The 20,815-nt window shown below is 41.0% G+C and overlaps 1 protein-coding gene across 50 annotated transcripts in view; it reads right to left on the bottom strand.

The window, feature by feature from the left end:
• Window positions 1-20,815, bottom strand: part of USP54 (ubiquitin specific peptidase 54) — a 117,931-nt gene that overhangs the window by 49,598 nt on the left and 47,518 nt on the right. For 20 of the 50 annotated variants that reach the window (XR_012417779.1, XR_012417780.1, XR_012417783.1 and 17 more), the window contains exons 2-3: window positions 19,627-20,477; window positions 15,235-15,327 (exon numbers count right to left, since the gene is read on the bottom strand). Coding sequence is in view for 37 of the 50 variants with exons in the window: in XM_074001767.1 (XP_073857868.1) it covers window positions 15,235-15,327; window positions 19,627-19,773 (240 nt within the window). In the remaining 13 variants the exon portion in view is untranslated. Of the gene's footprint in view, window positions 1-15,234; window positions 15,328-19,626; window positions 20,478-20,815 lie in introns of those variants that run through there. The other 30 variants (XR_012417782.1, XR_012417789.1, XM_074001758.1 and 27 more) reach the window with 5 other exon arrangements.

Raw genomic sequence — 20,815 nt, 5'->3', positions numbered from 1 at the left:
AGCGGGTCTGTAACAATAGATCTGGCTCCTCAGTTCAGTGGTATCAACGTCTCTATGATATAATCTTTTCTCACCTCTTAATTACAGGCAGCCTTCCTCATACACACTGAGAATCTGAATGCATTCAGAATGGCCTCTGACTACATCTTCTTTATTCTCTTATTTTAATTATTGTTGTCAGTCTTGCTCTGCTATTGTTAGGAAGAAGCAAGTGTATTAGGGGTAAAGCTGACTGAGCCCGCCCAGCATGCATCTGTGGAGCTCTGGAAGAAGCTGTAGCACAAAGCCCCTCTGTTAGAGCAGCACACTAACCTCTGTGTGTCCCTCTCACATGAGCACAGGGACTGGAATGGGCCTCCTCCCGTTCTCTTTTTCACCCTCCTCCCACCTTTCCCAGAGGGAGATCCTGTTCACACCAAAGAAAGCCAAGAACATTTAGTTCAGCAGTAAGAACAGGTGGCAGCACCAATAAGGAACAAAAACTGGTATTCTTCCAATTGCTGAGTTCTATGACAGGCAGGGAGAAAGGGCAGGAAGAAACAAAACCCAAGAATCACTTTTCCTGTGGGGTCCCTGATGGTTCCATTTCAACAAGTAGAGAAAATCCACCTTGGAGTTTCTCTCTGCTCTTCTTCACAGGGTGAAACCAAAGAGGTCTTCCTTTTCATTCTCAGGAAAAGGCAAATCACTTTTTGTCTGTTAACTAGTTTCTTGGATGCAGTACAAAAGCAACAAGACTTTAATGACTAAAAGCAGGTGCTTCCCCACCCACCTCTCTTGATTAAGCAGCAAACAATTCTATCCACATAAGCACATGATTATTTGGATTAGTAAAAACCATGTAAGTAAGAAAGAAGTGCCATAAAAACAGAAAGTCTTTGTGCTTCGGCATCTACAAATGCAGCTGTTGCTTAAGTATTTTTTCCCCTAAAACAGACTCTTGTCTTTAAGTGGGAAACAGCTGTTTTTTTCTCTCTCAGGATTTCCTAGTCTTATATCTAAAAGAAGTCATGAGTAAAGAAGGTGAGGATTAAGGAGAAAGGTTGTCACTAATTTTGGTGCTTTTTGAGCTCAAGGTCTTTGGAAAGTGCTCCAGTAGGCAGCCCACTTCATCCCTGCAATACCTTCTGCAAAGGTGTGACAAACTTTACACCCTGCCATTAACTCTTTTCTTAGGGTTTCTCTTCTCGATCTGGACTTCCCAAATCACTCATCATTTTGGCTCTCATAATCACTACTTTCGCTACATCTCCAGGGAATCACAGAACTTAATTGGCCAGTCTGGCTTCTTTGTAAACACTACCCTCTGTAAGTAAGTTAAGGGAGCTAGTCCTTGAGGATCACTGACTACTGGAAAAGAGAACGTTCACTTGGTTTTGTGTATTCAAAAGAATGTTGAAAGTTGTCTTTCAAGAGGGGAGAAACATTTTACCCTTTTGGCACCCAAAAATAACACAGGATTTTAACATTTTATTGTAGAAAACTTCAAACATACAAGGGTAGACAGAAGAGCTAAATCAACTCCTTTTATTTATCATTCAACTTCAACAATTATCAACCTGTGGCCAATCTTATTTCATCTATACCACCCACCCACTTACTCTCAGATCATTGTGTAACAAGTGCCAAACATTTTTCATTTATAAATATTTCAAAATATATCTCTAAAAAATAAAAACGTTTTCTCTGAAACATAACCATAAGGCTGGGCACTGTGGCTCACGCCTATAATCCCAGCACTTTGGGAGGATGGCTTAAAGCCAGGAGTTTGAGACCAGCCTGGGCAACAAGGCAAGACCTTGTTTCTACAAAAAAAAAAAAAAAAATTAACTGGGTGCAGTGGCATACACCTGTAGTCTCAGCTACATAGTTGGCTGAGGTGGGAAGATCGTTTAAGCCCAAGAGTACCAGGCTACAGTGAGCTATAATTGTACCACTGCACTTCAGCCTGGGTGACAGAGCAAGACCCTCTCTCAATAAATAAATAAACAAACAACCATAATATCATTATCACACCCCAAAAGGTATTAATGCCTTAATATCATCACATATGTAATTTAATACAAACTCTTGATCTAACTTTGGAGAAGGCAGAGAAGAGCTGGCTAGTTTCTCCCTTGGGATTCTCTAACCATATATCTACCTTCTGGACTCTGATTAGAAAAGCACCTACATATCCTTTACCAGTCCCTTTAAATTAAAGTCAATTATCAATACCATATCATCTCATAACTTTAAGACTTTATTTGCATTCTGTTCATAACAATATTTGGGACTTGCAATGGTGAGGTTAAAGACAATCATAAACTACATATCACACTCATGCCTGCTACCACCTATGCAAACTAGAGGCAACTCACATATGCACAAAGACAAGAGACACAGATAAGCAGGAACACCAAGACTTCAAGACAATGAACAGAGACAGAGATGGGCCAAATTCACCAGAGAATGGTATTGCTTTTAGTGAGAAACAATAAGCTAATGTCAAGGTTTTATATAATAGTCAATTTACTAATTTTTGCCAAGATCAAAACTGCAAGACTCTTATAAATTACCAACAGTATTCAAATCAAATGTTGAGAATCAATACATAACCACTTACCCCTCAGGAAAAACTGAATGGGGAGACCCTTCTTGATAAGCACAAGGTTTTGAGATTGTCTAAACTGTAGGATCTGCCATAAATTCTGGCAAGGAAAGAATCATGATGATTCACTATATATTTCCTTGCAGTCGTACCCCTTCTATTTGAATATCATATACAATTCTGAATTCCAAATTTTAAAAAAAGATGAAGGATTCATTTTATACTATTCAAGTTTTGCCAATGGATAAATTAGTTGAGAATATTTAAATTACTCACAGCCTAATAGGAACTTAAAACTAAGGGAAGGACGATCAAAGGACCTTACAAATATGATCATATTCATACATAGGTGATCAAAACAATGAAGTTAAACTCAAGCAGATGATATTTGGATTAGACATAAGGACATACTTCCCTATGTGAGAGCTGTTTATTACCAGCTAAAATTTCTGGGGAATACACTAGAAATCTAATTTCCTGGTTTAAAGAATCAGTCCAGAATAATGAGTTTTCTCTTCTCTGATAGTGGCTGTGACTAAAGAACAATGAAGAACCTTCCATTTCTACAATCTGCAAAAGAAAGGAATGGATTAATAATGAACAATGAGTAATTTCTTTTTTTTCTTTTTTTTTTTTTTTTTGAGAGAGTCTCGCTCTGTCACCCAGGCAACAATCGTGTAGTGGCACCACCTTGGTTCGCCGCAACCTCCGCCTCCCAGGTTCAAGCAATTCTCTGCCTCAGCCTCCCAAGTAGCTGGGATTACAGGCACCCGCCACCAAGCCTGGCTAATTTTTGTATTTTTAGTAGAGACGGGGTTTCACCATCTTGGCGAGGCTAGTCTTGAACTCCTGACCTCGTGATCCACCCGCCTCGGCCTCCCAAAGCACTGGGATTACATGCATGAGCCACCGCGCCCAGGCTGAGTAATTTGTTACATCATTTTATTCTCTGTGCTTATGCTTCAGTACACAACAGAGAAACAGGCATAAGGTATAACTTGAAAAACACTAGAGATTTATTCCTTGAATTCTCAAATTTCCCCCAATCAACAAGTGGACTACAAGCAGAACACATACCTTCCTGTCGCATCAGAACAGTCTAACTGCTCTCCACATACAGACATTACAGGATACCTTATATACAAAATTCTGCTTCCTCCCCACCCACCCCCTGCCAGCACCATTCCCAGGCTTTTATGCCTTATACTAGCATACTTAAAAATCACTAATTGAGAAGATTTGTTTAATTTAATCAGTCAATGCACATTCTGCTTTGCCTATAACAAAAAACACTCTGTCCTACATCCTGGCACTGCAAAGTCTCTAGTACAATCCCTGGAAGAGCAAAATCTTTGTGGCACACTAAATACAGAGGACGGATTTCCTCTACTGAACAGAGATAAATAAATAAGCCAACACCAAAGTCAAGTCATACCCTGGGGGCCAGGGGTGTAAGAGTAGATTCATTGTGAATAATAAATAAGACCACTGGGCTATAGCCATAACAGTAATTTAGGTTAGAAAAAATATTTTAGTGACATGAGATAGAAAAAAATTGGGGCTTTTGAGGGGACAGGGTAATTAGCACACAAACTTCTTCAAATTTTCTTTTTTTTTTTGAGATGGAGTCTCACTCTGTCACCCAGGCAGGAGTGCAGTGGCACAATCTTGCTCACTGCAACCACCACCTGCCAGGTTCAAGTGATTCTCCTGCCTCAGCCTCCCAAGTAGCTGGGACTATAGGTGCCTGCTACCACACCTGGCTAATTTTTTTTTTTTTTAAGACGGAGTCTCTCTCTGTCGCCAGGCTAGAATGCAATGGCGTGATCTCAGCTCACTGCAACTTCCACCTCCCAGGTTCAAGCGATTCTCCTGCCTCAGCCTCCCGAGTAGCTGGGACTATAGGCGCATGCCACCACACCTGGCTAATTTTTGTATTTTTAGTCGAGACACGGTTTCACCATGTTGGCCAGGCTGGTCTCGAACTCCTGACCTCAGGTGATCCACCCACCTTGGCCTCCAAAAGTGCTGGAATTATAGGCGTGAGGAAGTTTTATTCTCAAAAGGAGAATAAATGGGTTACTTATCAAATAAATGGGTTCAGTGACTAACCACTTCAAGACCAGCTCAAGAAGGATTTAAAAAGCCATTATTCTTTTTTTTTTTTTTTTGAGATGGAGTCTTGCTCTGTTGCCCAGGCTGGAGTGCAGTGGCTAGATCTCGGCTCACTTGCAACCTCGCCTCCAGGGTTCAGGTGATTCTCCCATCTCAGCCTCCCGAGTAGCTGGGACTACAGGGAAGCACCACCATGCCCAGTTGATTTTTGTCTTTTTAGTACAGATGGGGTTTCACCATATTGGCCAGGATGGTCTCGATCTCTTGATCTCATGATCCGCCTGCTTCGGCCTCCCAAAGTGCTGGGATTATAGGCGTGAGGCACTGTGCCCGGTCTTCAATTTTTAAGTCAGAATTGACAGGCATCATGGTTCAAAGTAAGCAGAATGACACACTGACACAAAACATTTTCAATGAAAGGCATAATTAGTAACTTGCATGCAAGATTTTGAGGCTGAATTTACTGTAGGGACTTAGTATCATGTAACACAGAAAAAACCCAGTACATTTTACAGAACCAAAAGAAATGGATCATAAATACTATGTACAAATCAAAGCAATTATAAATACTGGAACAATTGTATACAGGCATGGGATTGTATTATAGTACACATTATAGTATACAATACTATACAAATGTATACAATACAAAAAGGGAAAGTTGGCTAGCCTCTGATTCATCTAGAAACATGTTAGTGTTTCCTTTTGTCCTTAACAGTGGTTCCTAGAGTGAATAATTATGCTCCAAATAAAAGAAATCTGACTTTACAGAATTGGCAAGTCCTTATAAAGCTGACTCGTGAACAACTCAGTGGTTAGGGGAACTGACCCCATATAGTTGAAAATTTGTGTATAAATTTTGACATACCAAAAACTTAACTACTAATAGCCTACTGTTGACTGGAAGCCTTACTGATAATATAAATACTTGATTATATAGACTACTCTCTACATGTTATGCATTTGTGACATAACTTTTTCTTTTTTTTTTTTTTTTTTTTTTTTTGAGGCGGAGTCTCGCTCTGTCGCCCAGGCTGGAGTGCAGTGGCCGGATCTCAGCTCACTGCAAGCTCCGCCTCCCGGGTTTACACCATTCTCCTGCCTCAGCCTCCCGAGTAGCTGGGACTACAGGCGCCCGCCACTGCGCCCGGCTAGTTTTTTGTATTTTTTAGTAGAGACGGGGTTTCACCGCGTTAGCCAGGATGGTCTCGATCTCCTGACCTCGTGATCCGCCCGTCTCGGCCTCCCAAAGTGCTGGGATTACAGGCTTGAGCCATTGCACCCGGCCAGGGACATTTTAAAATAAAGAATGTGGCTTGGCAAAAGGGAGGTAAAACTCCACGCAAAGTGAATGGCATCTGAAATGTCTAAGAGGTAGACATAGCAAGTGCACTATTATCATAGCTGAAATGGAGAATGCCTATGCAAGGAAAGGAAAGATAGGTAAAATTAGGTTTTGAAATGTTTGTAATCATACATTTTTAAGTGATTTAAGAAACAAGTGGGAGCCACTTCAGGATTATGAGAAGATGCTAACTTCAATATAGCATTCCAGGGTATTCTTAGGTTTAAAAACAAATGAAGTAGGAAGATACTACAGATAAAGAGGCAATTTAGGGATCTGGAAAAAAGTAATCTTTTTACAAAAACAGTGGGCAAAAAGACTTACTACCAGAAATACAGACCAGAGGGGAAGCATAAAGAGAAATGACAATCTGTTAGCTGGGCATGGTGGCGCACACCTGTAATCCCAGCTACTCGGGAGGCTGAGGCACGAGAATTGCTTGAACCCAAGAGGTAGAGGTTGCAGTAAGCTGAGATCATGCCACTGCACTCCAGCCTGGGTGATAAGAGCAAAACTTTGTCTCACAAAAAAACAAAAAAACAAAAAAAAAATTACAATCTCCATGCTAGAATTCAGGCAGTTTTAAATCTTTATACTTTAGTGTGCTTCCTAGAATGGCTGCAGTGCTTTTCTACATTTTATAATTAAAATAGTCATACAAAAAGAGAATAAACATAACATATACACAGCCAAAGAATAATAAACACCCACACACCCGTGTGCCCACCACCCTATTTAAGAAATAGAAAAATAAACCATGAGTTTAAGCCTCTCCAACTGATTATATACCCTTACATGAAATCCACCCTCCACCTTCTATAGAACACAACTATCCTGAATTTTGTGAAAAGCATTTCCTTTTTCTCTACAGACTTATCACAAGCATGTACTCCTGAACAGTATGTTCTTCAGTTTTGCCTGGTTTTGATTTATATATAAACGGAGTCATGATTCATATAGTCTTCTATGACTTGCTTTTTTCAATCAATGTGATGTTTTATGAGATTAGCCCAAGTTGTCGTATGCAGCTGCAGAATTCATTTTCATTACTGTATAGTATTTTACTATTGGAATAAACCATAATTTTTAAATCCACTCTAGTGTAGTTGGAATGTGTTATTTAAATTTTTCTATAATCTCAAAATATACTACTTTGAACTTTCTCAAATATATCTTCTGGCACGTTATGTATCAAGAAGTTTTCTACAATGTATTTCTAGGGGTGGAATTGCGAGGTGGTTACATGGTGCAAGTTCAATTCTACTAAGTAATGGTAAACTGTTTTCCTAAGTAGTGATATCAATTTATATTTCAGCTAGCAATGTATGTCAAGTCCTCATTATCCCACATTTTTGGTAACATGAACTTTTTTTTTTTTTTTGAGATAGACCCTATCTGTCACTCATGCTTGAGTGCAGCAGTGTGATCAAGGCTCACTGCAGCCTCAACCTTTTGGGCTCAAGTATTCTCCCATCTCAGCCTCCCAAGTAGGTGGGACCACAGGCACACACCAACATGCCCAGATAATTTTTAAAAATGTTTCCGTAGAGATAGGATCTCATTTTGTTGTCCATGGTGGTCTCAAACTCCTGAGCTCAGCAATCCTCCTGCCTCAGCCTCTCAAAGTGCTGGAATTACACCGCCTAGCAGTAACAATTTTATTAGATTTTTAAATGTCTACCAAACTGAAGGGTATGACTTAATTTACATTTCTTAGATTAATAATGGGGGAAAGCATTTTTCATACGCTCAGGGGTTATTTGGGTTTCCTATCCTGAAAAAGGCCTGTTTGTAGCTTTGTCCATTTTTCTCTTGACTCATTTTATTTATTTATTTATTTATTTATTTATTTATTTATTTATTGAGACAGAGTTTCGCTCTTGTTGCCCAGGCTGGAGTACAATGGCACAATCTCAGCTCACCACAACCTCCGCCCTCCAGGTTCAAGTGATTCTCCTGCCTCAGCCTCCCAAATAGCTGGGATTACAGGCATGTGCCAACATGCCAGGCTAATTTTGTATTTTTAGTAGAGACAGGGTTTCTCCATGTTGGTCAAGTTGGTCTCAAACTCCCGACCTCAAGTGATCTGCCCGCCTCGGCCTCCCAAAGTGCTGAGATTACAGGCGTGAGCCACCGCACCCGGCCTTTTATTTATTTTTTATAGGAATTCTCTGGACTTCTATGCTGGATACTAATCTTCTGTTACATATATATGTTGAAGATATTTTCTCTAGGTTTGTAGCCTTGTCTCTTTGCATTCTTTATGGAGTCTTTAGATAAATGAAAGTTTCTGAATTTCTGTAGTAAAATTTATCAATTTCCTAACCTTTTTTTCATGTCTTATTTAATAAGTACTTCCCTATCCCTGAGGTCATGATACTCTCTCATAGTTTCTTCTAAAACTTTAAAAAAAAAAATTGGCCGGGCGCGGTGGCTCACGTCTGTAATCCCAGCACTTTGGGAGGCCAAGGCGGGCAGATCACGAGGTCAGGAGATCGACACCATCCTGGCTAACATGGTGAAACCCCGCATCTACTAAAAATACAAAAAATTAGCCAGGCATGGTGGCGGGTGCATGCAGTCCCAGCTACTCGGGAGGCTGAGGCAGGAGAATGGCGTGAACCCGGGAGGCGGAGCTTGCAGTGAACCGAGATTGCACCACCGAACTCCAGCCTGGGAGACAGCGAGACTCCATCTCAAAAAAAAAAAAAAAAAAATTGAGACAGAGTCTCACTCTGTCACCTAGGCTGGAGTATAGTGGCACAAACACAGCTCACTGCAGCCTTGACCTCCTGGGCTCAAGCAAACCTCCTGCCTCAGCCTCCCAAGTAGCTGGGCCAACAGGTGCGCACCACCATGCCTGTCTAATTTTTGACTTATTGTAGAGACAGGATCTCATTTTGTTGTCCAGGCTAGTCTCAAACTCTTAGGCTCAAGCGATCCTCCCACCATGGCCTCCCAGAGTGCTGAGGTTAGAGGGGTGAGTCACATTTTAGTCCTTAATTCATCTGAAATTCTTACTTTTGGTATGGTATGAAATAGGAAACTAATTTCCTTTTTTCTTTTCCCTATAGGGATAACTAATTGTCTAAACGCCATTATTGAAAAATCCACTTTCTCCTTAGAGTCACAGGGCAAGTAGCAAGTTTCCTATATGACTATTTCTGAACCACAAATTTTGTTCCACTGATTTATTTGCCATACTGTGTAGATACCACATTATCTTAATTATTATAGTTTTATAATAATTCTTGATATCTCATAAAGTATGCTAGTCATTAATACTGTTTGGCAAATATCTCTGGTCTTACCCCTCTTAAGGATCACCATAGGACTACAGTTCCAGGTTCCCTTGTGGGTCAGTGGGACAAGATTAGTTCTGTTTCAATGAGCTGTGAGCAGAAGTGACCTGCTGAGCATTAACTGCCTGTGCAAAACCGTCCAAAGCTCTTTTCCCCCCTGGCTTAGCAACTAATATTTTATATGGTGATCAAGCATGGTGGTGTTCATGCCAGCACCTTGAGAGGCCAAGGTGGGAAGATGACTTGAGGCCAGGAATTCAAGATCAGCCTTGGGTAACATAGCAAGTCCTCATCTCTACCAAAAAGTAAATAAATAAAAAGGAGTTGGGCATGGTGGCACACATCTATAGTCCTAGCTACTTGGGAGGCTGAGGCACAGAATTGCTTGACCCCAGGAAACTGAGGCTGCAGTGAGCTATGACTGGTACCACTGTACTCCAGGCTGGGTGACAGAGCAAGATCCTATCTCTAAAAAATAATAATACTCAATACAATTGTAGCTTTGGTACCTAAGTGATATAATCAGTCGTATCCCTACTTATCTTCAGTGAATGAGAAATAAATCTTTGGTATATTAATCACAGGGAGTTTAGGGTTCTTTGTTACCACAATATAATTTAGCACACTCTGGGCCAGGAATGGCAGTTCATGCCTGTAATCCCAGCACTTTGGGAAGCCGAAGTGAAAGGACTGCTTGAGCCCAGGAGTTCAAAACCAGCCTAGGCAACATAGTCAGAACCCATCTCTACCAAAAATTTAAAACTCAGCCAGACATGGTAGCACATGCCTGTGGTGCCAGCTACTCGGGAGGCAGAGGCAAGAGGACTCCTTGAGTCCAGGAGGTCGAGGCTGCAGTGAACTGTAAGAGCCCTACTACACCTCAGCCTGGGCAACAGAACAAGATCCTATTTCAAATAAATAAATAAATAACTTAGCCTGCCTACTCTGAAGTCACACTCTGTTGTTATTTTTCAGTACTGTCCTATTTTTCCCTGTTTGTTATGTAAATTTCAGAACTGTCTTTTCTCAACTTCCAAAATAAGCCTACTGATGAGAGTATACATGAGTACAACCACATTGGAAAACAAATGGCATTATCTAAAAAAGTTGAAGACGTACATATTCTATGATCTAGCAATTCCAGTCCTGGGCATGTGTACAAAAGAAATGTGTACACATAGGTAAACATGTACAAAAATGTTCTCAGTAATACTCTTCATAAAAATAAAAAACTGGAAACAATCCAAATGACTGCCAACATTTGGTAGTTGGTCAGGCACAGTGGCTCACGTCTGTAATCCCAGCACTTTGGGAGGCCAAGGTGGGCAGATCACCTGAGGTCAGCAGTTCGAGACCAGCCTGGCCAACACGGAGAAACCCTGTCTCTACTAAAAATACAAAATTAGCCAGGCGTGGTGGCGCATGCCTGTAATTCCAGCTACTCAGGAGAATGAGGCAGAAGAATCGCTTGAAACCAGGAGGCAGAGGTTGCAGCAAGCTGAGATTGTACCATTGCACTCCAGTCTGCTCAACAAGAGCAAAACTCTGCCTCAAAAATGAAAAAAAAAAAAAAGGAAAGAAAAGAAAAGAAAAAAAGAAATACCATACAATAATGAAAATGAACTAGACCTACACACAACAACGTAGATGCTCTCATAAACATATTGCTGAGCTAAGAAACACACACAAAATTTACATAGAATGATTCCATTTACAATGAAGTCTCAAAAACAGGTAATCTTTAAATTAGATTAAGAATAAATATATAGGTAGTAAAACATCAGATAAAACAAGGAAATGGGCCAGGCGCGATGGCTCACGCCTGTAATCCCAGCACTTTGGCGGGCCAAGGCGGGTGGATCACAAGGTCAAGAGTTCGAGACCAGCCTGACCAACATGGTGAACCCCTGCCTCTACTAAAAATACAAAAATTAGCCAGGCATGGTGACATGCACCTGTAATCCCACCTACTTGGGAGGCTGAGGCAGGAGAATCACTCGAACCCAGGAGGTGGAGGTTGCAGTGAGCCGAGATTGTGCCACTGCATTCCAGCCTAGGCGACATGAGACTCTGTCTCAAAAAAAAAAAAAAAAGGGAAATGATTACCACAAACATTAGGAAGTCCCTGGGAGAAAAGAGATCTGATTGAGAAAAAAGGGAGGATAATTTTCTTTCTTTTTTTTGTTTTGTTTTGAGACAGTGTCTTGCTCTGTCGCCCAGGCTAGAGTGCAGTGGTACGGTCCTGGCTCACTACAACCTCCACTTCCCGGGTTCAAGTGATTCTCATACCTCAGCCTCCTGAGTAGCTGGGATTATGGGCATGTGCCACCACACCCGGCTAATTTTTTGTATTTTTAGTAGAGATAGGGTTTTGCCATGTTGGCCAGACTGGTCTTGAACTCCTTACACCTCAGGTGATCTACCCGCCTCGGTCTCCCAAAGTGCTGGGATTACAGGCGTGAGCCACTGCGCCCAGCCAGTTCTGTTTCTATAGCTGGCAACAAACAGAAAATGCAATTTAAAAAGCATTTTATAATAGCAACAAAGTATATGCAGTAAATATGAATAAATCTTACAAAAATGGTATAAGACATTTGTGTAAAACCTCCACAGAGATCCAGTACAACAAGTAATCAAAGTCAACACCCTTGCAATAACTCTTCAAGTCAAAATTAAAAATTGCCAGTACCGGCAGGGCATGGTGGCTCACACCTGTAATCACAGCACTTTGGGAGGCTGAGGCGGGTAGATCACCTGAGGTGTAAGGAGTTCAAGACCAGTCTGGCCAACATGGCGAAAGACCAGTCTGGCCAACATGGCGAAACCCCAGCTCTACTAAAAACACAAAAAATTAGCCAGGCGTGGTGGTGGGTGCCTGTAATCCCAGCTACTCGGGAGGCTGAGGCAGGAGAATCGCTTGACCCTGGGAGGCAGAGGTTGCAGTGAGCTGAGATTGCACCATTACACTCCAGTCTGTGCAACAAGAGCGAAAGCCCATCTCAAAAAAAAAAAAAAAGAAACAGAACTGAATGTTATGCCTTGATGCAACAACCCACTATACTCTCTTATTGTTGCTTCTGACTTATCAGTAGATTGAGTTTTCTTATGACAGTCATATCATCTGCAAATAACAGCAACTTTGTTTCATCCTTTATAATCTTTGTATCTTTCCTTTGGGTTTGTCTTATTTACAATGATTAGAATCTAGTTCAATGATGAACTGTACTATTTTCATGTTCTATAAAAGTATTTTAATTTTTTTTATTTTTTTAGAGACAGGATCTTGCTCTATCACCCTGGCTGGAGTGTAGCGGCACAATCATAGCTCACTTCAGTGTTGAACTCCTGGGCTCAAGTGATCCTCCCACCTCAGCCTTCAGAGTAGCTGAGTCTACAGGTATGTGCCACTATGCCCCGCTAATTTTTGTTTTCTTTGTAGAGATGGGGTCTTCCTATGTTGCCCAGGCTGGTCTCACATTGCTGGCTTCAAGTGATCCTCCCATCTTAGCCTCCCAAAGCACTGGGAATACAGGCATAGCACTGCTCACAGCCCTATAAAAGTAGTTTTAAAGTGGGGAACAAAAGAGACATCATACAGGAGGACCCAGGTACTGATGGCTCATTTCAAGTGTACTCCTTCATATGTTTATCACCATTTCCCTTCTCTCAGAAAATGAAGCCCTCCATCCTGGATGAGGGAATAGCTCTTGAAAACTGGCTATTCTAACAATTTAAAGTTCTTAACGACTAAAATCAAGTTCAGCTCATCCACACTTCCAAATTAATCTATCTGCATTACAAGTCTATAATTTTCAAATCAAGTATACAATAATTAAAAGAATAGAAACAACGCCATCTAAAACGTGAAGTGTGTTCAAACTAGAGACTAATTATTTAACATCTATATAGCACTGAGGAACTGAAAAGCACTTAGGGGAATAAATCAAACTTTTAATACACTCCCAACACAACAGATGAGGCAGTGAAGGAAAATAAATCTCTTGGTTAGATCAGGCAGTGATGTAATGAGGAAAGTACCAGAATTCTAACACATCCTCGGAGTTATGAAGACCCAAAATATAGCCTTTGATAAATACATCCCCAAGACCATTTATCTATCCACCACAAGCAACTGTCTCTCTGAAAGAGTCCCAAAATATTTCCTCAGCCCAACAAATTGACAATTTCCCTTCTGTACTTGTGTATCTCAGAGGGTAGTCTAGTAGTTGGCTTTCTTCATCTTTCTAGCTTATATAATGATACTGATTTATACTAAGTAACAGTTTGTCCCTCAGGAAAATGAAATATAACAAGAGTGTGGCAGCCAGTTCTCCAGAGTCCTACCCAGATCAATGAAGAGTACAGCACAGTCCTGACTAGTCAAAGGCCTCTCAGAGGTCATATAAGTGCTCTCATCCCTTCTTGGTACAGACAAGAGTTTCCAGAGTCAGACAGTTCTTCTACTAGGGACTTCTCCAGGATTCACATTTCCCTAGTAAGTATCCCAAACATGTTTTGCTTTTTTGTTTTTCTCTCCCTTTCTGAATGACATTTTTTGTTGTTTGTTTGTTTTTTTCTCCCTAGCATGGCTCTAATGCCATGAATCAGACTTCTTTTGGACTTACTGACCACGGGACTACTGTATTTCTTCTTTATCTAAGTTAGATACTTAACGTATCTTTCAGAAAATCAGATAAAATGCCCTTTGGATGGACCCCTGTCTAAATGGGCACAGTAAGAAATGTTATATTCAACTTGTAAGAGATTTGGTTGTATTAAAATTCATATTTGAACTCCCCAATAAACCAATAATTTATATTCTATATATTGTTACAAGTTATAATAGTTCCAGCTGGGCATGATGGCTCACGCCTGTAATCCCAGGACTTTGGGAGGCCGAGGCGGGCATCACCTGAAGTCAGGAGTTGGGAGGCCAGCCTGGCCGATACAGTGAAACCCCGTCTCTACTAAAATTAAAATTAGCCAGGTGTGGTGGTCGGCGCCTTGGGAGGCTATTTGGGAGGCTCCCTATTTGGGAGTCAGGAGTTCAAGACCAGCCTGGCCAACATGGTGAAATCCCATCTCCACTAAAAATATATTTCAAAAACTAGTCACCACCTACTGGGGAGGCGGAGGCAGGAGAATCATTTGAATCTGGGAGGGGGAGGTTGCAGTGGGCCGAAACTGCACCATTGCACACCAGCCTGGGTGACAAGAGCAAAACTCCAAGTTATAATGGTTCCAAACAAAGGGTAGAAAACAAGATGTTTATGACCCAAGTGGCAAAAAGTTCAGAAGAATCACTTATCTCTTTCTAAAAATATCTGCCCGGCCGGGCGCGGTGGCTCACACCTGTAATCCCAGCACTTTGAGAGGCCGAGGCAGGTGGATCACCTGAAGTCAGGAGTTCGAGACCAGCCTGGCCAACATGGCGAAACCCTGTCTCTACAAAAATACAAAAATTAACGGAGCATGGTGGTGCGCGCCTATAATCCCAGTTACTCAGGAGGCTGAGACAGAAGAATTGCTTGAACCCAGGAGGCGGAGGTTGCAGTGAGCTGAGATTGTACCAGTGCACTCTGGCCTGGGTGACAGAATGAGACTCCATCTCAGAAAAAAAAAAAAGGAGAAGCATACTTGCATAGTATTCTGTCACATCAAATAGAGCTGCATAAGCAAAACAGGTTCAGTAAAAGAGACTACCTAAGTCAAGTACTAATTCTTTGAAGCAAGCAAACCAATCATATCCATTTTTGCACTAAACCACAGGTAGATAATTCAGTAACAAATTCTTTAGCATCATCCTGATTAACCAAACCACCTTGATATTGACCATGTGGCCACCGAATGGTAGTGAGAAGAAACTAATTGGAAGTACTTACCTTGAGAGCACAAAAGATGCAGGAATCTCCCATGCACTTGTGAGTTGTAAGCTGCCTAAAGCTACGTCGGAAGATATCCAAGTGCCACAAAACCTGGTGAGAAAGGGAAAACATTAGGCCGGGCGCGGTGGCTCAAGCCTGTAATCCCAGCACTTTGGGAGGCCGAGACGGGCGGATCACGAGGTCAGGAGATCGAGACCATCCTGGCTAACACAGTGAAACCCCGTCTCTACTAAAAATACAAAAACTTAGCCGGGCGAGGTGGCAGGCGCCTGTAGTCCCAGCTACTCGGGAGGCTGAGGCAGGAGAATGGCGTGAACCCGGGAGGCGGAGCTTGCAGTGAGCTGAGATCCGGCCACTGCACTCCAGCCTGGGTGACAGAGCGAGACTCCGTCTCAAAAAAAAAAAAAAAAAAAAAGAAAGGGAAAACATTTCATTACTCTATAAAAAGCCACCATTTAATTTTAAAGTAAAAGAGTTCAAGCAAACATAGGTAATGACTGCAGAAGATATCTTTATTCCCAGAGAAAACTTCATTCTAGTATATTAAAACAAATGTGAAAAATGGTGAGATATCTAACAGGAAAAATGAATGGTCATATTCTGGGAAAGATTAATTTGAACATAAAGTGAAGGTAATACAGTTAAAATATGACATGACATACATCAAATGTGATCCTGAAGAGGAAATTTATGGGTTAAAGCTGAAGAATAAGGATTTACATTAATGATCCACACAAGAAAAGCAAGAATATTTTATAACTTATATTAGAAATGTGAACCCATAGAAATGTGAACTGTAGTATGGAATTTTTTCTTTGTTAGAACTCTCAATTTTTAGACATTTCTAAGAGAAGTGTGATCTCCTTAAGTCAATAGGGTAAAAAATTATGATTTCTATACTTTTGTTGAAATGGAAAAAAAATATGATATTAACAGTGATAAATCATGTTATAGTATATACCCTTGATGTGATGTGTTCAAAACGGCACTCTACTTTTGTGGTCTTCCTCCCCAAAACCTATTACCCTAGTCTAATCATGAGAAAAGCATTAGACAAATTCCAATAGGGGAAGGGGGATATCCAAAAAAATACTTGATCAGTACTCCTCAAAACTGTCAAAGATTATCAAAAACATAAACATTCTGAGAAAATGTCACAGCTAAGAGAAGCCTAAGAAGACATGACAAGTAAATCTAAATGTGGTATCCTGGATGAAATCTTGGGCCAGGAAAGGACAGCAGGTAAAAACCAAGGAAATCTGAATAAATTGCAATTTTTAGTTAAAAAAGAAATGATGTAATATATAGCATAATGCCTTAGGAAGCTCCCCCCTTGCTAGGAAAGCATTTAATGTCATAATATGTGAAAAAGCATAATTTCTGGAGCCCCAAATGACGCACACCTCTGGAGCTTCTTCTTACTTATATGTCTCAAGATCCATACTCTAAAAGTTCTTTGAAACTGGCTATGCTCCCAAGTAAATAACATCTTTTTATAACAAATGTAATAAGTTCAACTCATTTGTGGCAAATACAGCTTTGAAACCAAAAGTCAGAATATTAGCTCATAGCAACAACTATTTTCAACATGTAACATGATTATAATAGGGACTCCAAAACCACCAATGCCTCAATCATTAAGTATGGATACAGAAATATGTGTATGTGTGTGTGTGTATACATATATATAATGTATTGTATATGGCACTGGAAATTAGAATGGAAACTCATAAACAGCATTGTTTCAACTGACAATATAAATAGACCACATAGAAAAAAACAATTATAAAAATGGGACTATGGCCAAGAAGGGGGTAAACATACACATTTATATCAATGCCTTATTTTGCCTGCTTCTAAATCACAAAAGTATTACCAGGATAAAAAGTAACTAAAAAAACTAATATGTGGCCAGGTGTGGTGGCTCATGCCTATAATCTCAGCACTTTGGGAGGCCAACGCAGGAGGATCGCTTGAGCCCAGAAGTTCAAGACCAGCCTAGGCAATTACAATGAGATCCCCTCTCTACAAACAATTAAAAAAAAAAAATTAGTCAGGTATGGTGGCACGTGTCTGTAGTCCTAGCTACTAGGGAGGCTGAGGTGGGAGGATCGCTTGAGCCCAGGATGTTAAGGCTGCAGTGAGCTATGAGTACACCACTGCACTCCAGCCTTGGCGACAGAGTGAGACCCCTGGCTCCAAAAAAAGAAATAAAGAAAGAAAACTAATATGCATCATCCAGGACAAAAACCTAGCCAACTCCACCTAAACACATGAAATTTGTGGTAATAATTAGGGAAAGCACTTAAAATTTTTTTTATAGGGTTGCCAGCACATAATTTTTTTAAAAAATTGTTTTCAAATAAAAACTTAAAAACTGAGAAAGAGACTGGGCGCCGTGGCACACACCTGTAAGCCCAGCACTTTGGGAGGCCGAGGTGGGCAGATTACCTGAGGTCAGGAGTTCAAGACCAGCCCAGCCAAAATGGCGAAACCCCGTCTCTACCAAATGTACAAAAATTAGCCCGGTGTGGTGGCAGATGGTCTGTAATCCCAGCTATTCAGGAAGCTAAGGCAGGAGAATCGCTTGAACCCAAGAGGCGGAGATGGCAATGAGCTGAGATCCCACCACTTCACTCTAGCCTGGGCAACAGAGCGAGACTCCATCTCAAATAAATAAAAACTGAGAAAGAGCATGAAACTTTTATTACTTAGATAAGCTTGGCAACATTCTTGTATTATGAATGAGGAAACTCAGACACTATTACCTGTACAAGGTCACAAGACTAGTCTACAGAATGGCTAAAACTAGAACCCAGGTCTCCTCCTAATGCCCAAGACCATTGTTCTTTATACTAAACATCTTGTCTTCTCTCATAGCAACCTATTTTCTCATAACATCTGAGGAGTCAAGCTAATATTTTACCCAAGTATAATTATCTTGGGTGGAAAATTTCATTTACTTTTACACTGAAGAGCAGAAAAGAAGAGAAAGTAATTACTTGAAAGTTAGGCCAAGGGGGATGAACTTAACACGCTATGGGCATGACTGGGCAGAGCAGACAGACAGAAAGCTTTGGGATTCTAAGACCACTTAAGTAGCAAGCAACAGTGAAAGGGAAAATGTAGGGTAGATAATCACCTTAAGGGAATTTACTTTCCCCTAGCTCTATTCAAGTGTATCTGACTAGACACCAGTTATGAGCCAAAACAGGAGAGCTCAAAAGGAGGAGATAAATTGGACAAAGACTAGACTCCATTCAATATGTGGGCCAAGAGCCTGAATATTAAGAGACAAGATTAACATACCTGAAAGTCTTTGACTTGTGGAAAGAATTTTGCTTCTATACTAGAGAAAAGCAACTAGGATAACACACCTGGCTCCCAAAAGGAAAAACAGAAAACAGGCCAGGCGCAGTGGCTCACGCCTATAATCCCAGCACTTTGGGAGGCTGAGGCAGGTGGATCACTTGAGGCTAGGAGTTCAAAACCAGCCTGGCCAACATGGTAAAACCCTGTCTCTACTAAAAATACAAAAATTAGCTGGGTGTGGTGATGCACAGCTGTAATTCCACCTACTTGGGTGGCTGAGGCATCAGAATTGCTTGAACCGCCAAGATCACCCATGGTCCCAGCTACTCAGGAGGCTAAGGCAGGAGGATCACCTGAGCCCCGGAGGTCAAGGCTGCAGTGAGCTGTGATTGGGCCACTATACTCCAGCCTTGGCAATAGAATGAAACTCTGTCTCAACAAAAAAAAAAAAAAAGAAAAGAAAAATAAGAACCCGTAGAGATTGCTCAGGAAAAAAAGTTGATAAATAGAAAGATGAGCCAGGCGCGGTGGCTCACGCCTGTAATCCCAGCACTTTGGGAGGCCGAGGCGGGTGGATCACAACGTCAGGGGTTCGAGACCAGCCTGACAAATATGGTGAAACCCTGTCTCTACTAAAAATACACAAATTAGCCAGGCATGGTGGCGGGCACCCATAGCCCTAGCTACTGAGGAGGCTGAGGCAAGAGAATCGCTTGAACCCGGGAGACGGAGGTTGCAGTGAGCCAAGATCGCGCCACTGTACTCCAGCCTAGGCAACACAGCAAGACTCCATCTGAAAGATCACCTGGCCCATTTACCTCCCTTTAGGCATGTAAATAATAGTAGTTACAGTTATTATTTTTTCTCTTACCATTATTAATCCCTCTTTTTGTAAATGAGGTAATTGAGATTCAAAGAGATAAAGTGACTTGCCAAAGATCACACAGATAAATGTAAAAATGACCTCAGGTTACTAACCTCAAACAGAGACTATCAAGAATTTTATTTAAAAAGAGTTACCAGAAATACAGCATCAGCAATTAAAAGTCAAAGTTCACCAAAAATAATTACCCTTACCTGCAGGGCACTGTTGAGGAAGCAGCTGTTTTGCCCTGGCTCATTGCTGAGGCCTTTGCTAGGGGCTATGGAGGTTGAGCTTCGAGGTGCAAACATCCCTTGTACACTACCACGACCCCCTGAAAAATAATTTCTCTTCCAAGACATTATTGTTCACATTTAGCCTGAAAAAAAACGGAGAAGGTTTTGTGCCTTTTTGGCAGGAATTTATGTCTGCTAAAGTTCTAAAAGGAAAGGGAATCCAGAATTTAGTGAATTTATGTTGGAAGATTTTGAGTTTACCACCTTCCAAATATCATCTGCATAGTTCAAGGGACTCAGGTATCCTCCTAGATCTAGATGACAGAGTCCTTCCTCACTTGTTCCAAACAATCTCCAAAATGTAACATGGCACAGGACTAACGCAAACAGAGAAATCCTTAAGTATTGCTTCCTTCTATTTTTCTTGAACAGCCTCAATAACGTCCTGGTGAAGTGGGTGTAATTCTCAACTCCAGCAGCATCCAGGATCAGGGTAAGATGTGTTCTTCAAGCTTGTTGATAATGCTTCTTATGGACTGAAGATTTTTCCAACTGGAAGGAGAGGTAGACAGATAAGCAAGAATCCAACATAACCCTCCTCGCCCTTTATTGCCTTGGTCTCATCATCCTCTGAAGCAAAAACTCAAATTCTGAGCAACTGCAAAAGGTTCCACAAAGCCAAGAAGAAGCCTGTTTGAATCATCTGAGGTTTTTGTTGATGTTCTTGCTCCTTCTTTTTAATGTGCCCCAAACTTCTATTGTCTCATCCAGATCTTCAGCAAGTCTCTCCTCTTTCTTCTGGGACTAGAATAGCCAGCTGTGTCAGAGAGCTTTAACAGAAATAAAAAAAATCAAAAGCTTGCGTCACTTAATGACTCTACTGGCTTTGGACTGTTCTGCCAAGATCAACGTTGCCTCACCTCTTGCTATAAACTGGAAACCTTGGCAAACAATGCCAAAAAAAAAAGGAAAAAAAAAAAAAAAAAGAGAGAGAGAGACACCCAAACTAAAGAGATGGAAAAAAGGTATGAACAGCTTTACTTTCAGGGGAAAATTATCTGCAATTTTCTTGAAACACAAGAAAGTTGATCTGGATAGAAATAAAACCCAAATACAAACTTTCCAGTATCAGGCTAACACAAAACAAATCACCAAGTAAGCACACACC

The sequence above is a fragment of the Macaca fascicularis genome, chromosome 9 (assembly GCF_037993035.2).
Source record: "Macaca fascicularis isolate 582-1 chromosome 9, T2T-MFA8v1.1".
In the NCBI taxonomy this organism is placed as follows: Eukaryota; Metazoa; Chordata; class Mammalia; order Primates; family Cercopithecidae; genus Macaca; species Macaca fascicularis.
The sequence above is the reverse complement of the archived record's forward strand: the minus strand, read 5'-3'. Positions and strand labels throughout refer to the sequence as shown.